Below are 23,834 nucleotides of genomic sequence, written 5' to 3'. Positions count from 1 at the left end.
GTGAGAGCGATGCGGTGGAGTCCCAGACCATTGGCCCGAGGGCTTACGCTTCCATTCGCTTCTTCCTTCCTTTCCCCCTCCCTCCTCCCCCACTTCGTGGAACTATCTAGCGAGTCTGGCCCCGCCTCCCCCTCACTAGACACTAGAGCAGAGGGGAGCCGGCGGCACAAAACTACAACCTCCACAATGCCGCTCGGTATCCCGGACCCCTGACTGGCTGGCGACGATTTCCCGCCTTCCCCTATTTCCGGCCCGTTGTCGGTTGATGTAGCTGCGGGGTCTCCGACCGGAGGGTAGAGGCGGCGGTGGCGGCGAAGGAGGACGAGCGGCGGGGACCGGTGAGGGCTCCCGTCCTCCCCGAGGCCCGGGCCGAACCGCTCCCCGCAGGCCGCAGCTGTTCGTCCGTCCTCCCGAGACCCGGGGCGGGCGGACTGACGGGGGAGGGGTGGGGGAGGGGAAGAGAGCTAAGGAGAGACAGAGAAGAAAAAGAAAAAATAGGAGAGAAAAAGAGATAAATAGAGATGGGGAGAGAGAGGAGGAGATAGGAGACAGACGGAGAGAAAATAGAAACGACGAGAAGGAGGAGGAGATGAGACAGACAGAGAAGTCGGGGAACTAGCCCTCCGCGCACGTCGGTGACCTCCGCCCCGCCCCCGACTTCCTCGTCCGCGCCTCCTCCCCCTCCTCTGTCATTTTCCGCCTCCAAAGGTGTCTTTGTTATTGCTGAGTGAAAGCCCCCCTCCCGCACCTGTTCTCCACCTTGCCAGGTGTGAAGCTTTGGGTTAGAGGCGCCCGCTGTGCCAAGCGTGCCAGACTGTCGGGCCTCCTGCCAAACTCCGTGGCCGTCCGCAGTGGTCTTTACCCCTCCCCCTGCCATTGACCCCAAGGCTCTGAGGTCCTCCGCCGGTGCCTGCCCTCATTTCCGCGATGACCCTCATTTTGTCCTGTCTGTCGGGATTCGGTGGGCGCTGGCTGCCTGTGAGACCTCCTCACAGGCTTTTTTTTTTGGCACGGTCTCCGTCCCTCCTGCAGCCTCCCCCCAGGCTTTTGTCCGAATGTCCCGCGGTCATCCCTTTGTAGCTGGGGGTCTCCCTGTGTGTGACCGACCCCCAAGCTCTCCCCAGGGGCGCACAGGCCACGGGGTCCTGTGTTGAATCCTAGCCCTGTCGTTTTCAGATTGCCCTCGGGCACCGGGGGCTGGAGCACGACCTGAACCTCCGTCGGAGCTGCAGCCTTAGACCCTAGTTTATTGACCACCTCCAGCACTTGCCAACGTTATGAATTTCTCTGAAGTGTTTAAGCTCTCAAATCAGCTCAGCAGATTCTCTCCCAATGGGAAATTCCTGGTGAGTTTTCTGTGGTCACTATGGATTTCAATTTCAGATGAGTCAGAACCCTGAGCAGGAAGCCTGACTTGGCCGGTGCAGTGTGCAAATCAACTGACTTCTCTTTGACCTCATTTCCCCCTCCGTAAGCTGAGGGGCTTTGGTTAAGGTGTAATAGCAAAAGTTCTGGGTCAGAATGAGAGGACCCTCTGAACAAGTTACTTCCCCTGCTGAGCCTCAGTGGCCTGTGTAAAATGAGGGGCTTGAACTGGATGACTTCTGAGGGCTTACGTTAAATCTTGAGTGATCTCTAAGGGGCCATACTTTTGTTTTTCTTTTACACCAAAACATCCTTGTGCTAATAAAATGCCTGCTTGGTACTGAGCTAAATGCTGGAGGAGATGCAGAGTTTACATTAGATGGGGTGCCTTCCTTCATTGCCTCTCAGTTTAATCAGAATGAAACACTAGTGCTGATAATTATAAACACAATATTATCTGATAAATGTTAGAAAGTTAAAGACAAAAATACTGCAAAACTGGCTCGAATATTCCCTGTTCTCTAGGAGTTGAGTGGAATAAGAATAACTTTGATTTTATTCTCAACTTTAGTGTTTTATTTTGGAATCATTCAGAACTTCCAAAGTCCATGATTATATTGGTGTATTTCATACCTCTCTATGAAGATGCCTTCAAACTTTTAGTAAGATTTCCCCAGACAATTTCACAGACAAAATACCATCATGTGGCCAACCCGATATTGCTTCTCGCTGACTATAGTTAGGCTGCTTTTCATGAAATAACCATATCAAATAGTTCATATTCTGGCCTGTAATCAAAGTATTTCTAGCTTGGATAGGACCTTACACAGATCAGTGTAGTAAAGTAGCAAAGAGAAGGATAACTTAGATCATTTGGTCTGAAAACTGAATTTGGCCATTGCCATTCAGATGGCCCTTAATTCTCTGATATAATTTGTGACAGGAGGAAAAAATGTCTTCACTCAACATTTTTTCTAATATACTTGAGCTATTAGTATTAAAACAAAATTTTTTTTAAAGTTACCCATCTATGTGGTGGAATGATTTTTGTCATGGAATTCAAATTTACTGTACCTTTGACCAAAGGCAGCAGAATCTGGTTCTTTTGCCATTAAGAAATGGTTACAACTAGTTTTTTTGTTTATTTTTACAAAGTGATCACTTTATTTTCCCTTACCCCTTCTTTGTATACACAACATTCAAGGTAAATGATTTAAATAGCTCACATTCTATCCTGGTTAGGAAAAATTGTTTCTAGGATGGCTGGGATTTGAACTTTTCATTTCAGGGATTGTAAATCTTAATGCTTATAGTACAAAACTATCCTAGTTACAAAATTTAGTTTTGAACATATGCCATTGCAATTGTGTGATATCTTTGGAGCAATTAAAAAAACCCAATCCAATATTGAAACATCATCAGTTTTAATTCAGAATTCCACTCAGAAATGTATCATGTGTCTATCATTCTAATAAATAACAGTGCCATTGCTACTAACAACAATTTTGATATCACTGTACATGTTTTATTTAACCTAGATTCTAGCAACTGTCACTTAATTTATATTTTTCTATTTTTTGTTGTAAAACTGCAGAAACGTTAGCATTGGGTGTTAGTGAAACAGCACCTTGGAAACTATCCCTCAAGGGTTTAGTGTTTGCTTGTGTTTTGGGGGATGAGGTTGGTATGTCTGTTGAGTTGGTATAAACAAGTGATTAAAATTTGGTATCACCTGTGACAGTTGTGGATAGTGTATGTGAAGAGAGATAACAGATGCTTGCCTAATTTTGGCACTCTTGTCATTATTGTTTTTGATGTTTAGTTAAAACATTAGATGGAATACTTGTCTTAAAGATTAATCTAATACTTAAATACTCTTGAAAGATCTGCCCTAACTTAGTGCTTGAATGGAATGATTGCATAATAGCAGTTTGAGATACCTTAGAGAAAGCTGAACTTAAAGTGTATATTTTTTCATATCATAAAGAATTAATGAGTAATCTCCTCCTGTTTTCCAAAAGATGCTTAATTAAAATATTGCTGATGCTAATGGGGCACTCAAAAAATTTTAGAAGCTTTTTAGAATAATATTTTAGAATAGACTCTTTAAGTATTCTTGAGTCTTGCAGATGCATACACAAAATGTATTAGTCCACATGTAATTAGCTGGCTGTTCTCCTGGACTACAAAAACAGTATTGTATAAGTAAGCAAAATAACAACCTTAATTAACCCTTTCTCACTATAAATTATTGCTGACCTTGGGTATAATGAGTCTTGAAAAAATCTCTAGTGGGCATTATTTTTAACAAATGCTCTTAAAATTGCAAATTTATTTAGAGTAAGTCAATAATTTATTGCAAATGCTCTTAAATTTCAGTTTTTCAATCAAATCAATAATTTTCTGGTTTTTTAATTGCCCCATTCAGGCTATGTAGTATAAACTTAGAAAATATTTTGAGTTGAAATATATTTATCCTAAAATTAAAATTGCTTATTTTGATTTTCATTATCAACAACAATCGAATCTTCTGTTATGAGTAAATATAACATAAATCTACCTATATTCATTTCTTCTTTGTTATCATTTCTCGTGTTTTTATTTGTATTATGAACAAAAATATATTTTACTCTGATGTTTGGAAAATAGAAAAAATATATTATTATTGCTTCTTAATGTATAATTGGAGAAGGGACAAGTGGGTATGCTGTCTTTATGACTGAGGGAGAATATCTCATCCATTATTAAGTGTATTGATATGGCACAGATACAGATGTTCAATAAATATGCAATGAACTGCTTATATTGAGAATACTAATGAAAAATTTTCACATTCTTAAAGTACTTTATAATTTTATTGGTTTGGATATTTCAAGTATGGAAAAATCTCTCTACCCCAACCATATTGCAGTCCTGCTTTAATTTGTTATAATTTGAGAGTTGCCTGATGCAAATACAGGTTAAGTAACTTATTTGTGGGCATACAGCTAGTATTGGGATTAGAACTCAAGGCTGCTTTGAAATCCAGCACAATCCAGTACTCATATCAACTACTCCAAAGGCTCTCTCATTGCACATTCTTAGATAAGCTAAAATACTGTCATTATTATATATGGAAAACTATTATACTATATTTTTTGGGGTTTTGTGAACTCATCACATCTCACTTTTTAAAAATAATAGGATCTCCCAAAGTAATTTATCAAATGTGATGTCTCAGCGCCTTTCTTTTGAGTGAGGAGTTCAGACTGATTTATAGATTTATCTTCCACTCTTTCTATAAGGTAGATTGCAGGAAGGTAGTGCTAACCATTTGTTTGAGATCTGTAGACTGAGGCACAAAGAAATTATTATTTTCATGAAGACAGAGCCTTTGTAAATATTTATAGAGAGAAAAACAGATATTTGTCTAATAAAGGAATATTGATCACTAAACAATAATTTTGTATTAGTTTTAAGATAATTGTATGGGCATCTGTAATATTTTATATTCACAATTTTAAATTGTACAAATATTCTTTGAAAATATGCTGTTTACCCAGGACTTTCCTAATAATAGTTTTAGTCATTTTAGACTAAATATTCCTTTTAATAGCTTTGTGAAGTAAGTTCCTGTTGGGTTTTTGTTTTTTTTTTTTAATTATCTCAAAGACAAACAGTAACAGGATCCAGAGTAGTCTCCCTTCTTCCTGGTTCATTGTTTAATCTACTGAGAAATATTATTTCTTGTATATGCCAAGTCTATCCCTTAGATACAGGGGTCCTCAAACTTTTTAAATAGGGGGCCAGTTCACTGCCCCTCATACTGTTGGAGGGCGGGACTATAGTAAAAACAAAAACTTTGTTTTGTGGGCCTTTAAATAAAGAAACTTTATAGCCCTGGGTGAGGGGGATAATCGACCTCAGCTGCCACATCTGGCCCACGGGCTGTAGTTTGAGGACCCCTGCAACTGGGAGAGAAGTACACAATCATATATTTAGATTGTGAGTTGTTAAAGACCATACGAGGGAAAACTTATTATATTCCAAGAAATCTTCAAATTTGTAGGCGTTATCCCCCCTTTTTCTTTTGTTTAAATATTTTTAACTTTACAATGGATTATATCGCTTAAACATAAAAACCCACCTATATAAAATGCCGTATGTATGAGACATTAATAGTTCAGAAGGAGACCGATTTATTTTCTATAAAAGTTTGGCTTTTAAGACAGCTATTACTTTTGTATATGGCTTGTAAAGCTTATCCTTTTTCATATTTAGGCTTCGTGTGTCCAGTACCGTTTAGTGGTTCGAGATGTGAGCACTCTCCAAATCCTTCAACTGTACACCTGCTTGGACCAAATTCAGTACCTAGAGTGGTCAGCAGACTCTCTCTTTATATTGTGTGCTATGTACAAACGTGGGCTGGTGCAGGTAAGTGTGATTTCATCTAAGCCCATGTGCTCCACTGGGATTTTGAAACTTTCTTAGTCATTTATTTTAGAAAAATATTGTTTCCATGTCTATGCCAGAATAAATTTGGCAGCATATTTGGTATAAAGTCTATTATATTTTAGTGAGCATGTAACAATTCTTGAGAAGTTATATATATAAATATATTGCATCTATATGCACATGCATATGTGTATATATATATATATATGCGCATGCAACATACAACACTGTATATCATATAAACAAATACAAACATAAAACAAATATTCCTTATGTAGGTGAAATTGGGTTAAGAATTAGAAATATTTATAAATCATTAGTTCACAATTTGGGTGGTATATACTTTTGAAAAACCTCATGCAGCCATTTCATTAGTTACTTGAAGTTTAGTGAATGAGGTATTAGAGATGTCTTCTCTTCAGTGTTATTAACTCATTGAAGACTAAATATAGTAGATTAAATCATCGATAGTTATGGCTTACTTTTGTAGTGGAATCCAGCGCCAATCTTTCATGATAGCAGATTATTTACAGATTTTCTGAGTTCTGTGATATATGCTATGATTCTGTGATTGAAGATCAATTCTTCCTTTTCCTATTTTTTGATCCTTTGAAGAGATGACTTCTTAATTTCTGATTACTTTTTCATTCTCTGTCTCTCTCGGATGAATCTAGGTGTGGTCCTTGGAACAGCCTGAATGGCACTGTAAGATAGATGAAGGCTCTGCAGGACTGGTAGCTTCATGTTGGAGTCCAGATGGGAGGCACATTCTCAACACAACTGAGTTCCATGTAAGCATGAAGTCATGAATATTCTTCATGTATCAAATGTTACTGTCTATCCACTTGCTCCTAAAATAGATTGAGAGATTTAAAGCCACGATATCCTGAATGAAATTAATATTTTCTGAATTGTTCTATAGCTGTAAATCTAAGTTGGTCACCTAATTCTTTTTGCTAAATCAAGGAACATTGGGATACCACGTATCTCTATTTTCAGAGAAACAGAAATTAGCAGTAATTGCTTTTTAATTCAAAAGTAGAATACAGTATTTGTTACATAAGTTTCCTTCAGCACCTTGAGGTAATAACTGAGAACTTCAATTTATACCTTGCACAGTCCTAAAAGACATTGATAGTGCTCCAATTTTATTTGAATATTTAGGTCAAATGAATCTGGCCACTATTAAACAGATTAAAGCTAATGATTTTTTAGTGTAAAGTTTTAAAAATTTCTAAATTTGAACACTTAAATTCTAGCTTCTTTGGTAAGGGTTGATAAACTTTTAAATATGTTAGCACTGTAACTTCCATTAACTCAGCTTTATATTACAAGAAAAGATGATTGGAATATTAGCATCTGAATATTTTTACATAAGCTTCTCATTTTAAAATGATTAATTTTAATCAGCACCAATCAGGGGACCAAAACACATTCAGAAAAAGAAAGGAAGTTTTTCCAATTCAATTGATTGAAATTTTATTGAATGTGCATGCTATGAGTCTAGTCCCTCTTTATGTCTATCTAAGGGTAACATCAGCAATTGTTACCATCACAATAATTACTTCAAATGTCCCTTTGTGTTTTGTGCTTCAGGACTGTGTGGCACCTCTGGAGGTTTAATTTGACAGGATCAAATAACCCTGTCAACACAAATACCTTGTAATAAGCCTAGAAGTTTGTATGTGTACAAGGAGTCGATGTAGGGCATTGCTAACAGGTTAAGTCTTATGTAAATAGTTTTATATGGCATAAACACATTCCACAAAGGGTCCCAAATTGTGGAATTTGGCATATTTGAGGTATTTGAATATCAGGTGAATAAGCTCTCACTTTTCTTCCTTCCCATCAGCACTTCCTTTTCTTTATGAGGTGGGAAATGCATAAACCCTTTCTCTAATGTCTACTCTCCACAGGGGAAACAGCCCAGTTGTTAAGTTTAAATTCCCTGAAGATAGATAGATGTCTGAGCCTAAGTAACCCAAACTGTGAACGACTGCGTGCTCTGCTTGGGATTGTAGCAGCACGTGCACGAGGGGGTGGGGACTATTTATTGCTAGCCATTGGAACTCCGAATGACCCTGCCGGATTTCATTAAGCTTTTGCCAAGTTGGCATCTGTGTTGGGATAGGTTTTCTCTCCAGCTGTAAACAGGTTGCTAAATTAACTTGTTTCAGAGACAGCTGGTTGGGTCCTGCACCACTCTCTCTTTTCCTTGCTGTAGGGCTCCAAATCCATAGCCAACCAGAACAGATTCGTGGAGAATGTTTGAGATAGGATTTAAAGGGCATACTTGTCAGGATCGGGGATCATGTGGAGGGAGGGGTTAAAGATGCTTTCTGCCCACACTGCACAGATCTGTTGTCTGAGTTGTTCCTACGACCCCAGCTGGTGCTATTCGTGCTTGTCATTTTTTAGGCCCAATATTGGTTCAGCCTTAGTGTTCTTATTTCAAGACCAGAATAAACAAAGACCAGAAGATGGAACCTGTTGTCATGTTTTAAACTCTAAGGAAACAGGGTGCCACCAAATCTTTTTTGTTGAGTGTTTTGTGTCTTATTCCCCTAGAAATTCAAGTGCAGTAAAGGTAAACTGATGGCTGCCTAAAGCATTACTTTGTTTCCAACTCACTTTTGGTGGTTTTAAACAATGAAGTCGTAGGCGTGGTGAGACAGTTGATGGCTTGATGGGTAGAGCCCATCAGAGCCCACAGAAGATCTGAATTCAAGTCCAGTCTCAGATACTTCCTAGTGGGGTGACTGAGCAAACTGCTTAGCTTCTGATTGCCTGACAAAATGAATCCACTGAGAAGAAACTGGCTGACAGGCCCCTCCAGCATCTTTGCCAAGGAAACTCCACAAGGGTCACAAAGAATTGGCTGCAACTGAAATGACTAAACATGTGTATATGCTAGCAGCAGACTAGCCAGGGTAGAGCATCAGGCACATGTACTGTGTAGAGACATGAACTCTCTCGCTGGCTTTATTGCCAGAAAGGATTGTTTTGTTGTGGTTTAGTCACATTAGGCTCTTCATGGCCCCGTTTGAGATTTTCTTGGCAGAGACACTGGAGAAGTTGGCCATTTCCTTTTCCAGCTCTTTTTAAAAATGAGGAACTGAGGCAGACTGGGTGAAGGGACTAGGTCAGGGTCTCACAGGCAATAAGTGTCTGAGGCCAGATTTAAATTCAGGATGGTGAGTCTTCTTGGCTCTGAGTACTGTGTTATCCCTAGCTCTGCACCCAAAATTGTGGGAAGAGCCCTTAGGTGAGAGGGAGAGCCAAGGTACTATTGCAAGTCAAGAGCAGCTGACCTAGCAAGCAGATGAGACTCTTAGTTAATAAGCTTCTCTTTATTGAGTTGGAGATATGTTGTTTTAAGTGTGGTGGGAAATGCAAAGGAATGGGAGATATAAGCTGTTCTTTAGGGATTTAGAGTCTAATCAAAGAGAGACGCTGTGGATATGGAGAACATTGATACAAAATACAGATTTTTAAAGAAGGGCATCTGTGGGGAAAAGACTGTGGTGTTCAGAGGAGGAAAAACTCTGTGGTTTGGGGCTCATTAGGGAAAGATTCCCCCCAATTATTTTTGGTGCACTCAGAAAGTGGGAGTTGAGCTGAAACTTGAAGATAGGTGGGATGTAGATAAGGAGAGAAGGGCCAAACAGATCATTCTCAAAATGGGAAAGGGCATGAACAAAAGTACCGTGGCTACAAGATTGTTAGTTGTTGATAATCAGTTGTCTCAAAGAAGTGTGGAGGGAAACAGAGACAACCAAGCAGCATTATGATGCAGTGGAAGTGAGCCGAGAAGATCTGAGCTAAAATGTAGCCTCTTAACACTTTTTAAAAAACTACCAAGTCTTTTTTTTTTTTTTTTTTAATTAAAGCTTTTTATTTTCAAAACATGTACCTGGATAATTTTTCAACAATGACCTTTGCAAAACCTTGTATTCCAAATTTTTTCCCCTTTTTTCACATCTCCTTTTTTCACCTCCTCTAGATGGCAAATAATCCGATATATATTGAATGTTAAAACATATGTTAAATCCTATTAATATATGTATATATATTTATGCAATTATTGTGCTGCACAATAAAAATTAGATCAAAAAGAAAAAGAAATAACAAAACAAAATGCAAGCAAACAACAAAAAGAGGGAAAATGCTATGTTGTGATCCACACTTACCATTGGAACAGGCCTGAATCATCTCATCATTGAAGAGAGCCACATCCATCAGAATTGATCATTATATAATCTTGTTATTGCCATGCTCATTTCACTTAGCATCAATTCATGTAAGTCTCTCCAGGCTTCTCTGAAATCATCTTGCTGATCTTTTTTTTTTTTTTAATAGCTTTTTATTGATAGAACATATGCGCGAGTAATTTTTCAACATTGACCCTTGTAATTACTTCTGTTCCAACTTTTCCCTTCCTTCCTTCCACCCTCTCCCCTAGATGGCAGGCACTCTTATACATGTAAAACATGTTAAAGTATATCTTAAATACAATATATTACAGTTCTCTTGTTGCACAAGAAAAATCGGATTTAGAAAGGTAAAAATAACCTGGGAAGAAAAACAAAAATGCACTGCTGATCTTTTTTTATAAAATAATATTCCATAACATTCATATACCATAATTTATTCAACCATTCTCCAGGTGATGGGCATCCACTCGATTCCCAGTTTCTTGCCACTATAAAAAGGGCTGCCGGAAACATTTTTTAACATGTGGGTCCCTTTCCATCCTTTATGATCTTTTTGGGATACAAGCCCAGTAGAAACACTGCTGGATCAAAGGGTATGTACAGCCCTTTGAGCCTAGTTCCAAATTGCTCTCCAGAATGGTTGGATCAGTTCATAGTTCCACCAACAATGTGTGTATCAGTGTCCCAGTTTTCCCACATCCCCTCCAACATTCATCCTTGTCTTTTCTTGCATCTTAGCCAATCTGAGAGATATGTAGTGGTACCTCAGAGTTGTCTTATTCTACATTTCTCTGATTAATAGTGATTTAGAGTACCTTTTCATATTATTAGAAATGGTTTTAGTTTCTTCATCTGAAGATTGTTCATTTCCATTGACCATTTATCAATTCGAGAATATCTTAAATTCTTATAAACTTGAGTCAGTTCTTTATGTATTTTAGAAATGAGGCCTTTATCAGAACCCTTGAATGTAAAAATGTTTTCCCAGTTTATTGCTTCCCTTCTAATCTTGTCTGCATTGGTTTTGTTTGTATAAAAACTTTTTAAACTCATATAATCAAAATTATATCATGTACTCCATAATGTACTCCAGTTCTTCTTTGGCCACAAATTTCTTTTTTCTCCACAGATCTGAGAGGTAAACTATCCTTTGTTCTTCTGATTTGCTTATAATGTCATTCTTTATGTCTAAATCATGAACCCATTTCAACTTTATCTTGGTATATGGTGTTAGGTATGGATCACTGTTTAATTTCTGCCATATTAATTTCCAATTTTCCCAGCAGGTTTTGTCAAATAGTGAGTTCTTATCCCAAAAGCTGGGGTCTTTCTTTTGGTTTGTCACACATTAGATTACTATAGTCATTGATTATTTTGTTCTGTGAACCTATCCTATTCCACTGATCAAACTACTATATGTCTTAGCCTAATGGTTTTGATGACTGTTGTTTTATAATGTAGTTTTAGATCTGGCATAGCTAGGCCACCTTCATTTGCAATTTTTTCATTAGTATCCTTGAAATTCTTGATCTTTTGTTCTACCAGATGAACTTTGTTATTATTTTTTTCTAGCTCTGTAAAATAATTTCTTGGGAGTTTAATGGTATGGTCCTGAAGAAGTAAATTAATTTAGGTAGTATTGTCGTTTTTATTATATTTGCTCAGCCTATCCATGAGCATCTGATATTTTTCCCATTGATTAAATCTGACTTTAATTATGTAGAAAGTGTTTTTTGTTTTTTTTGTTTTTTTTTTTAAATTTAATAGCCTTTTATTTACAGGATATATACATGGGTAACTTTACAGCATTAACAATTGCCAAACCTCTTGTTCCAATTTTCACTCTTACTCCCCCACCCCTCCCTAAATGGCAGGATGACCAGTAGATGTTAAATATATTAAAATATAACTTAGATACCTAATAAGTATACATGACCAAAACATTATTTTGCTGTACAAAAAGAATCAGACTCTGAATTATTGTACAATTAGCTTGTGAAGGAAATCAAAAATGCAGGTGTGCATAAATATAGGGATTGGGAATTCAATGTAATGGTTTTAGTCATCCCCCAGAGTTCTTTTTCTGGGTATAGCTGGTTCAGTTCATTACTGCTCCATTAGAAATGATTTGGTTGATCTTGTTGCTGAGGATGGCCTGATCCATCAGAACTGGTCATCATCTAGTATTGTTGTTGAAGTATATAATGATCTCCTGGTCCTGCTCATTTCACTCAGCATCAGTTCGTGTAAGTCTCTCCAGGCCTTTCTGAAATCATCCTGTTGGTCATTTCTTACAGAACAGTAATATAGAAAGTGTTTTGTAATTGTGTTCATATAGTTCTTGACTTTGCCTTGGCAGGTAGATTCACAAATTTTATATTATTTACAGTTATTTTAAATGGGATTTCTCTTTGTATCTTTTGCTGCTGGACTTTGTTGATAGCATATAAAAATGCTGATTTATGTGGATTTATTTTATATCTTGCAACTTTGCTACAGTTGTGAATTGTTTCTAGTAGTTTTTTAGTTGATTCTCTAGGATTCTCCCAAGTATACTATCATATCATCTGCAAAGAGTGATAATTTGGTCTCCTCATTACCTGCTTTAATTCCTTTAATGATCTCTTTATCTTCTATTATTACCAAAGCTAACATTTCTAATACAATATTGAATAGTAATGGTGATAGTGGGCAACCTTATTCCACTACTGATCTTACTGTGAATGGTTCTTGTTTGTCCCCATTACCTATGATGCTTGCTGATGGGTTTTAAAAAGATGCTACTGATTATTTTAAGGAAAATTCCAATTTGTTCCTGTACTCTCTAGTGTTTTTAAAATTTTGTCAAATGCTTTTTCTACATCTACTGAGATAATCATATGACTTTTATTATTATGATTATTGATATACTCAATTATGCTAATAGTTTTCCAAATATTGAACCAGCCCTGCATTCCTGGTCCTCTTAACATTTATTAGTTGTGTGATCCTAGTAAGCAAGTGACTTAACTGAGTTTCCTCAATATCTTCACAAAATGAGGATAATATTTACCTTGCTGCTGTTGTGAGATAATATTTCCAAAGTGCTTGGCAAACCATAGAGAGTTGTAAAAATGCTAATTATCATTTTTTGTTGTCATTTTGGAGAATAAAGAACTTGGAACACTTAGCCTGAGACCCAGTTATGAAAACCTATATTTTAAGTCACTCAGACCCTCTCTTCATTAACATTTCTAAAAGTTGCATTTCTTCTTAGTTCTAATAATAACCCAGATAGGAAAAGACCTCTTTTTTTCACTTACATGTAATACTAATTGCTTCAGAGATTTCCTCACTTGATACATGTTAGCTAAGATGATATAAAAATCTTTTCCAGGTAAAGAAACTTTTGTTTTCAAAGTGAATTTTTATTATTTTCTACAAGAACTAACAATTAACAGAATTCTTTCAAAATAGGAATTTTGAAAGCCCAGCTTAATTGATTAAGTAAATCTTATAATTAATAGCGTCCTTTTGCATCAAATGGAGCAGTGGATAGAGCTCTAGTCTTGGAATCAGGAAGAGTCATCTTCATGGAGTTCAAATATGGCCTCAGATACTTCTTACCTGTCATTGATCCTCTTCACAAAGGAAAGCAAACAACAAGCTGTCTGGCCCTGGGCAAGTCACTTCACTCTATTTGCCTCAGTTTTCTTATCTGTAAAATAAGTTGGAGAAAGAAAAAGCAACCGGTCCAGTCTCTTTGCCAAGAAAATCCCACAATATGGTCTTAAAGAGTTAGACATAACGGAAATGACTCAACACAGCAGCAGCAGCAATTGGCATCAGATAATATGTTAAGATCCTTAATAATAGCTCACTTGAGTAAGTTAAACTTCTCACTGGCATCTTTTAAACGTTTTCCAAATTTGGCTTTTATGTAGAAGACAGGAAAGGCCCAGCTGAGCTCAGTTCATAATGATCTAACTTTTTGAATTTGTAATCTATTGGAAAATTATTTTTAAAAAGATATAGTTTTGTGTCAGTTTGAATAGGTATTTTATAAAATGATTTAAATACTTAGTGATATAAAATTTTCAACATGTAGAAATTAGGATAGCACAGATTCTGAAATGGTTTGATTTTTTCAAATTTGAAGATAGTTCTTCATGGTTTCTCACAGGTTATGTTGGAGAAGTCTTGTTCTTTTGAAAAGATGTAGAGATAGATGTAACCTCCTGTATTAAAAATGAGCATTTTATTCTTCTACTTTTTATAGAGAATAGATTACTTTTTGATGCCATTAAATGAAAAACATAATTTATTTTCATATAATTTTTTCTTCCTAGTCTGTGAATATCTACTGTCAATCTTACAAATAAAAAAAAATATATATTTGTGAGTATTTAGAATAAGAACTAACATGAATTTATCTTTTGAAATATATCTTTTATTGAGTGATGTGTGCTTGAGAAAGCTTTGGAAATCCTTTGCTGATGGACAAGGCTATGTAAAGGGCTTTGTGACCCCCTCAGGTCTGGCACAGTCGGTTGTTTATATTTTATTTAATGAAAATCACTAGAGTCACACCTGCTCTTAGCAGTCAAACTTAGTGATGTTGTCCTTTATCCCAATGGTAGAGACTATCATATTACCATTGAAATACTTTTAATTTCTCAGCTGTTTTTTGGACTATCTTAAAAATGCTTCTGCTTTTGGTTTGTTTTTCCACTCCAAAACAACAGCTGAAAACTTTTCTGGGCCTGTTTTCTTTGTTATTTGCCTTTGATTAATCTACTCAATTCAATGGTACATGTAATAAAGGATTTCTGAATAGTTGTTAAAAGTAGCATATGTTAGTAAATTAAATATCCTGGCAATAATGCAATTAACCTTAACCATGAAAATTTTGGGAGAAAAAAGGGTATGATGTTTTTTTCAAAGAGAAAACATTCGGATCTAAAATTCTTGAAACATTATACTCTCCCATCTCTTCCTTTTCAACCACCCCAGATGCTCTTTCTCTAAGGAAAAAAATGTTATTTAAACATTTTTCTCATGGCAGGTAATGGATGAAGATTAAAGTACATTCATAAATAGTAATCAATTGATTTTTTTCCTGACAAGCAGTTTTTTAGAGAAATCTAAAAACAAATAATCTAAACGTCAGTTATATTTTATTTAAGAATTTTTAAAAGATAACCAAAATTAAATTTTTCTTAATAAATATTTGTTGAAATGAATTTATTCTGTTAAGAAAATTTTAAATTTGATTTAATAGAAACAGAAAATGATAACAACTATACTGCTTATTATTTCTATATTGCTTTAAGTTTTGCAAACCATTTTACAAATGTTACCTCATTTTATCTTTACAACTCTAAGAAGTAAGTGCTATTATTATCCCCACTTTACAGATGAGGAAACCAGGGCTAACAGAGTGAAGTGACTTACTTGCTCAGGATCACATAGCTGATAAATGAAGATAGAATTGAACTCAGGTCCTCCCGATTCCAACTCTAGCATCCTATTCACTGGGTTACTTCCTTGTTTCAAATTATTCATTATTCCCTTCTCCTTTGAAGGACTAATTAAAGAAGGTTTGTCATTCTGTAGAAAAGGGCAAATTAAACTATCTACCATAAACAGGTAGAAGGATTTACTTTAGGTAAACAAATTAGTTCATTGATCCTGGGTTATCCACATCTAAATTTGTGGAGTAAAATCTTTGATAGGTCATGAAATTATAGGTTTTGTCAAGTCAGAAAGAATTTGCGTTTGCTCTGCTATTTAACTGTGTCTCTGTTGTCCAAGGCCCTACCTGGTTCCTTACTTGCTTGGCCACAAGGTCATGAGGTTTTTTTGTTCATAGCATCTCTCAGAGAAGATACCCTAAATTTTTAGAAGATTGTAATCTGTGTCAGAAATATCAAGATCGATAAAAATTGTAAATCTTGGAACTAAGCCAGCTTTTTGGAATTTTAATCTGAAAGTGAGGTTCTGCCTGTTCAGTATAACAAGTGTTTATGAAAGGCCCTGTATAGGTATTAAAGAAGCTACTTAAGTTAGTGATGCATACACCCTCTACTTTTTAAAATTCTCTTTTATTTATCTTCCTCCTTATACACCAAGCTAAAAAGTATTCTGACACATCATAATTCTTGCACTTAGAAATCTCTTTAGGTTGGTAAGGTGCCTTTTTTATCATTTGATCCCTAAAACTGTGTTGATACTGAGATAGTGATAGTTAAACCAGTGTTAAATCAATAAAATATTTTTTATGTAGCACAGCACATTAAGCTTCATAGGCACTTGGAGCTAAAACTATATTAGAACAAGATAATATAATTATTATGTTGGTCTAATGGGGCGGGCAAAGACAAAAGGCAGTTAGATTGAGGATATTACTCACTATCATCCGGAAGCCAACTCCAGACATCATATGCCACCTGGGATTTCTACAAGCTAGTTTTCAATCCTAGAATGATAGGTCCAGCCGACACAACATGAAGATAGATAACACATTTACTTTGTGAAGATGTTCTACTCCCACTATTGAGTCATTGATGTTTTGAAGGTAACTTGTCCCAAGAACTTGCCATGATCATCTTGGTTTTTTAGATTGGGTGACTTTTTAATCTTGCATTCTATTAACACTTCTTGATCATGGGTCAGAACATGACCTGGAGAGCAACTAGTGAATGTAGATAGTTCCCATGAAAAATAGCCTGTCTTTAAAGCAAGCTTACTGTCTAGAATCATAGGTTCTGAGACGAAAGGGATTCCAGAGGTCATTTTGTCTCATCCATTCCAAAACATCTTCTGTGGTGTGTTATAGTGGTGACTTTCCCTCTCAGGATTAGCTTTCCATCTGTAAAATCAGGATGGTAATAGTACCTACTTCAGAGGATTGTTGTGAGGATCAAATAAGGTAACATATGTAAAGTGCTTTGTAAACCTTAAAGCACTAGATAAATGTTAACTATTATTGTAACATCATAATAATTACATTAATATTATATGTGTTATTTAGAGGTCTCTACAGAAGACTTCCAATGAAGGGAATTATTTCCCGAAGCAACCTATTTGTATTCTGCCTAACTTTAATTGTTAGGAAGTTTTTTGTTGTTGTTGTTGTTGTTTTTTTTTTTATTACAATAAGCCTACATCTGACTTTATACAGTTTCCATTCTTTTCAGTTCTTTATCTTCTATACTTATTCTAGTCCTAAAATTTTTTTTGTTCAGTTGTTTTATGTCCAGCTCTTTGTGAACCTATTTGGGGTTTTCTTGGCAAAGAAAACCTTCAGTAGATTGCTCTTCTTTTCTCCAGCTCATTTTACAGATAAGGAAACTGAAACAAATAGGATTAAGTGACTTATACAGGGTCACACAGCTAATAAGTGTCTTAGGCCAGATTTAAACTCAGTGCTTTGTGACACAGACCTAGTGCAGCTGTTAAAATACTTGAAGGGAAATATTATGCTATTGGTGAGTGGACCACTAAAGCTATGGAGATGCTGTGGTCTGTGTAGTTGAGATTGTATTTGTATTACTGATTGACTAGTTGTATACTTGAGTGACTGACTAGTATCTTGTCTAGCTTAGTTTGAGCATAGGACAGGTATGGGATAGAGGGAGAAATTGAGATAACAGCAGAAGGGGAGGCTTAACCATGAGTGCTAGGATATTATTAGAAAGAGGGGATTAAAGCAGGAAAATAACTAATTTAGCATTAAATTATTAGCTAAGTCATCACATGCATCTTAAAGGGCAAATTATGAACCTGGATATTGAATTAAGATTAGAGGAAAGGTGAGTGGGATTCTGTTTCAGCCTAGGGGAGCCAAGAGTTATTGTAGGATGGGGGTAGAGAGGATTTGTAGGGCAGACCTATGGAGTTCTTACTGTATTTAGTGACAGTGCTGGCAAGTAAGACTTTATAATTAAGTACTTCTGGCCTGCACATCTATGGTCTGATGTTTTAGACAAAGCTAAAAATTTGTTCTAAACCTATACCACATCCCAGTTAGTTCAGCTATTTATTTTAAAAACAAACTAAAATCAAAGTTGCAGGATACAAAATAAAACCATATAAATCATCAGCACTCTTATACATCATCAACAAAATCCAACAGCAAGAGATCTAAAGAGAAATTCTATTTAAAATAACTGTTGAAAGGATAAAATATTTAGGAATCTTATCTGCCATGGGAGGGTCAGGAACTATATGAGAAAAACTACAAAACACTTTCCACACAAATAAAGTCAGATCTAAGCAATTGGAAAAATATCAAGTGCTCTTTGATAGGTTGAGAGAATATAATAAAGATTTCAATAATACCTAAACTAATCTTAAATTTATTTAGTGCTATACCAATAAAACTCCCAAGAAACTGTTTTACTGATGTAGAAAAAAATAACAAAATTCATCTGGAAGAACAAATTAATGAAGAGAAAAGCAAATGAAGGTGGCCTAGCTGTACCAGATCTAAAACTATATTATCAGTGGTCACCAAAACCATTTGGTACTGGCTAAAAAATAGAGAAGTTGATCATTGGAATAGGTTATATTCACAGAACAAAATACTCAATGATTATAGCAATCTAGTATTTGACAAACCCAAAGACTCCAACTTTTGGGATAAGAACTCACTATTTGACTAAAATTGCTGGGAAAATTGGAAATTAATATGGCAGAAACTAGGCATAGACTACCTAACACTGTATACCAAGATAAGGTTGAAATATGCTCATGATCTAGACATAAAGAATGGTATTATAAACAAATTAGAAGAATATAGAATAGTTTACCTCTCAGACCTGTGGAGGAGGAAGGAATTTGTGACCAAAGAACTGGAGATCATTATTGATCACAAAATAGAAAATTTTGATTATATTAAGTTAAAAAGTTTTTGTACAAACAAAACTAATGCAGACAAAATTAGAAGAGAAGCAATAAACTGGGGAAATATTTTTACATTCAAAGGTTCTGATTAAGGCCTCATTTCTAAAATGTATAGAGAATTGATTCAAATTTATAATAGTTCAAGCCATTCTCCAATTGATAAATGGTCAAAGGATGTGAACAGACAATTTTCAGATGAAGAAACTGAAATCATTTGTAGTCACATGAAAAAGTGCTCTAAATCACTGTTGATGAGAGAAATGCAAATTAAGACAATTTTAAGATACCACTACATACCTGTCAGATTGGCTAAGATGACAAGAAACGATAATGACCAATTGTATCATGCTTTCTAGAACCCCCAAGTTGGGGTGACAACACTTACTGTTGCTTTCTACAGCCCCCATGCCAGGATGATTAAAGTATACCTTCCTAGTAGAGAAGTGATGAGGCAGGACTCCCGAGGATGGTGGAAAAATGGAGTCTTTATTTCAAGGGCTTTCCCCTTTTTATAATGTAACAAAAACAACACTGTGCTCGTGGGACCCATAAACAACTAGTTATTGTATGTACTTTGACACCTGGTATCACTCTGCTTCAATCTCAACACAGGTTGTCACCACCCCCTGACTTCTTAGGAAGGTCAAGAACCCTTAGGGGACATGGGGAGCCTAACCAGACATTGTCAGTAGGTTCCCTCTGTACTGAAGGATCTAATACCTTACCCAGAGTTTCCCTATACTGACTATATAGGATACTTACTGTACCCTGTACAACCAATGTTGGAGGAGATTTAGGAAAGCTGGGACACTGATACGTTGTTGATGGAATTATGAACTTTTCCAACCATTCTGGAGAGCTATTTGGAACTTTGCTCAAGAAGTTAACGAACTGTGCATACCCTTTGATCCAGCAGTATTTCTACTGGGTTTATATCCCAAAGAGATTCTAAAGGAGGGAAAGGGACCCACACGTGCAAAAATGTTTGTGGCAGCCCTTTTTGTAGTGGCAAGAAAATGGAAATTGGGTGGATGTGCATCAGTTGGAGAATGGCTGAATAAGTCATGGTATATGAATGTTATGAAATATTATTGCTCTGTAAGAAATGACCAGCAGGATGATTTCAGAGAGATTTGGAGAGACGTACATGAACTTATGCTAATTAAAATGAGCAGAAACAGGAGATCATTACATAGGCACCAACAAGATTATACAACGATCAATTCTGACGGACATGGCTCTCTTCAACAATTAGAGAATTCCACTTGTTCAGTGATGAAGAGAGGCCATCTACAGACAGAGAGAGAACTGTGGGAACAGAGTATGGACCACAACATAGCATTCTCACTCTCTCTGTGTTATTTGCTTGCATTGTGTTTTCTTTCTCAGTTTTTCTTCCTTCTTGATCTGATTTTTCTTGTGCAGCAAGATAACTATATGTATGTATATACATATATTGGATTTAATATATGTTTTAACATATTTAATATGTATTGGACTACCTGCCAGTTAGGAGAGGGGTGTGAGGGAAAGGAGGGAAAAATTTGGAATAAAAGGGGTCATTGTGGAAAAAATTACCCATGCATATGTTTTATAAATAAAAAACTTTAATAAAAAAAACTAAAATCAATTTAGATTATTTACATACTAACTTATTAGGTAGTGACAACTTTTACTTATAGCAATTTTTAAAAAATACTTCACTATGGCACTTCTAGTGGTAAGATGGATGTACATGCCAAATTTTTCTGTAGTTAATAGGTTTTTAGCTTCAGGGAAAATAGAATGAAATATAAATATAAAATATTTTTATATATTGTTGATGGAATTATGAACTTTTCCAACCATTCTGGAGAGCAATTTGGAACTTTGCTCAAGAAGTTAACAAACTGTGCATACCCTTTGATCCAGCAGTATTTCTACTAGGTTTATATCCCAAAGAGATTCTAAAGGTCTTAAAAATAACATTTGCTCAAGGAATAGTTATAGGTAGTAATTATTTTAAAATTGTTATCATGGATAAAGAAGTTTGTTCTGCATTATGGATAGAAGAAAATATACAAATGCCCTTCTCTGGCTTGTGCCACTTGGTTTTTCCCTCCACATTTTGGAATTGGAAGGGACCAGGAAAATGTGACCTTGTCACTTCCCTCCTCAAGAAACTTCAATGGCTGCCTCTCAGTACTGGGATAAAATGCAAGACTTTCTATTAAAGCCCTTTTGTTGGGGCCACTCAAGCTGATGATGCTTTGCTGTGCTTGATGTCACTTCTATTCTACCAGATTTTCTTGTTTTCTGGACACCACCAAGCATCTTCTCTTTCTGTTCCTCAGCCCAGACCTGGGATTGCTTTTCTCCTTACTGCCTTCTTTCAAAGCCAAGCTTAGGGCTACCTCCTCCAACAGGAAGTCTTTCGGCATCTCCTCAGGTTGCTCCTTCCCTCTTAATTCCCTCCCAAAGGAAATATTGTGAATTTGTTTCCTATCCTTGTTTCCTCTGAAGAAGAAAGAAAAGAGAAGATCCTTTGAGGGGATCAGACATTTTTGGTTTTGTCTTTGTATCACCAGGGCTTCACAGATTGCCTGGTATCCCTTTTTTTTTTTTTTTTTTTTTTTGGTTTTAAATGTTTTCTTTTTTTATTTTAACTTTAAAAAAACTTTAAAAAAATATTGTCTAAAAAAAGACTTTAAAAAATATATTGTCTTTTATTTTTTAAAATATATGCAAAGATAATTTTCAACATTCACCTTTGTAAATCCTTGTGTTTTAGGTTTTTCTCTCTTTCCTCTCTTCCCCCTTCCCCAAAACAGCAAGCTGTCTGATATAGTTAAACATGTGCAATTCTTCTAAATGTGTTTTGGTTCATCCTGTTGTGGAAGAAGAAAAAGATCAAAAGGGGAAAAAAACAAAAGAAAGGGAAAAAACCCCAAGCAACAACAAAGATGAAAATAATATGTTATAATCCACAGTCAGTCCCCATAGTACTCTCTCTGGATGCAAGTAGCTCTTTCCATCATAAATCTTTTGGAATTGCCTTGAACTATTGCATTGATGAAAAAAAGTCGAGGCCATCACTTGGTATATTTTTAATGGATGAGTTGGGTGAGTAGAAGAAATTGGATTCAACTTTCCTATCTGACACATAAATCCCTTCTAAGGCATCCCTTAATAATTTGATGTTTGTTTTGGGAAGACTTCCAATAGAATAAATTTATTATTTTCCTAGCCACCTTAAAGTTTTTGGCTGGGCCAAAATTTTCTTCTCACTCGCTTCCACCCATTATTTCTTCTTTTTCTCTCTAGAATTACACAAGGTATTAATCTTTTTTTCCTCACATGATGGCCTTCTAATATTTTAAGATTGTGCTCCTGTCTTTTTAAAGTATTTTCTCCAGGCTAAACATCATCAGTTCTTTCTTCTCATATTATATGTTATCAGGTCATCTTTGTAACTAATGTTTTCATTTAAGACTAAAGTAAATAATTTTATTTAGTATAATTAACATTTTATTAAGTGTAATGTAAGTAGAGCATGACTTACCAACTTTAAAATCTCCTTGTTAATATGGCAATTGTGCTCTGGAGGAAAAAATATGGAATTTTAAAGATATGTGGGCTTGTATAATATATAGTATTTTTTAAGTTAATAATCTATTTTTAACCAGATCCCCAAGTTTAAATTGTACTTTCTAGGCAGACTTTTTAAAAGCTTTTCAGAACATCATGAAATCAATCAGAAATTTGTTCTTAATTGGGGCATTTTTAGTCTTAGGCAAACAGATGATATATTTGTTCAGATGTAGCAAATTTAGGTTTTTCTCTTTTGTTCTGATTTTACCCTCCCAACCTGACTTATATGGAAATATGTAAAAAATGAATGCATAACTTAAAAAAATAAATTTTAAAAAAGAAGTAGCAAATTTGGTTTTATTACATGGAGTTTAAGGAAAGCCATCCAGTGGTGGACGACAAGAGTCCTAAAGAACCTGAACACTGATATTTTTAGCCAACAGAAAAGCCTATTGGGAGAGCTGGTCAGTAATATTATAACCTTAGTTATTTCAGAGAAGTCTGAAACCATTAAGTGTTTACTAAGTTTATAGCTTGCTAAATTTACATGTGTATGTATATGTATTTAAGAAGAGGTGATAATGTTTTTAGGGGGGAAAATTGGAAATACAATTAATGCTAAAAATACTAATAAAGTAACAAATAGCATATGGATAGGACAGTTGCTCTATGGTACTTTATAAATAGATTGGATATTTATGATGGTATTTTAAAGGCTTAAGTTGAGAAGAACACAAAAATTGTCATATTTCTCTTTTTTTAGAAGTGACCAATTATGATTGATTAATTTTCTTTAGAGAATGGCAGGTTAATTGAAACTCTCAGATTTTTATTGACATCTTACTTCACTAGATAAAAGATTGAAGAGGGGTGATTTAGACCAAAAGTCTGCAGACTTTTGTTATTTCTGTTGTCTGAATTCATATGTCCATGAAATGTAGCTTTCTTGGGGGGGGAGGATGGTGGTTTTTAGCTCATTTTATTAAATATAAATTTATAATTTACTGCTCACAGGAAATTTCAGAAATCTACTTGCTAGTAATTTTTTTCGGTTTTACCAGAGAACAACTTTACTCCAATTGCCTCAGCAAACAAACAAACAAACAAAAACAGCTTACATTTTAAGTTTTCTTTCAGTTTGGATTCTAAATAAGCTCACTTTATTTTTCTTGATTTAAGTTTAGTTAGCTTCTACCATATATTCAGTCTGTCTTCATTTTATGGTCCCCCCCAAAAAAACACATTTCTTTCTGTAGGTATTATACAGAAAATCAATACAGCATTAAAGCCGAGGGACATGAGAGATTTTAGAGAAGCAAGCAGCACTCAGCTGGACTCTTGTCCTACTCATTCAGAAAACAAGAG

The 23,834-nt window shown here is 35.7% G+C and overlaps 1 protein-coding gene across 2 annotated transcripts in view; it reads left to right on the top strand.

Annotated features, from left to right (window-relative positions):
- The first annotated feature begins 248 nt into the window (after positions 1 to 248).
- WRAP73 (WD repeat containing, antisense to TP73) overlaps positions 249 to 23,834 on the top strand; it is a 50,148-nt gene continuing 26,562 nt past the window's right edge. For both annotated transcript variants that reach the window (XM_031962972.1, XM_031962973.1), the window contains exons 1-4: positions 249 to 338; positions 1,177 to 1,346; positions 5,626 to 5,778; positions 6,474 to 6,590. In XM_031962972.1, coding sequence (XP_031818832.1) covers positions 1,278 to 1,346; positions 5,626 to 5,778; positions 6,474 to 6,590 — 339 coding nt within the window. In that variant the 5' untranslated portion in view covers positions 249 to 338; positions 1,177 to 1,277. The remainder of the gene's footprint in view (positions 339 to 1,176; positions 1,347 to 5,625; positions 5,779 to 6,473; positions 6,591 to 23,834) is intronic.

This window comes from Sarcophilus harrisii, chromosome 3 (genome assembly GCF_902635505.1).
Source record: "Sarcophilus harrisii chromosome 3, mSarHar1.11, whole genome shotgun sequence".
NCBI classification, from domain to species: Eukaryota; Metazoa; Chordata; class Mammalia; order Dasyuromorphia; family Dasyuridae; genus Sarcophilus; species Sarcophilus harrisii.
The sequence above is the reverse complement of the archived record's forward strand: the minus strand, read 5'-3'. Positions and strand labels throughout refer to the sequence as shown.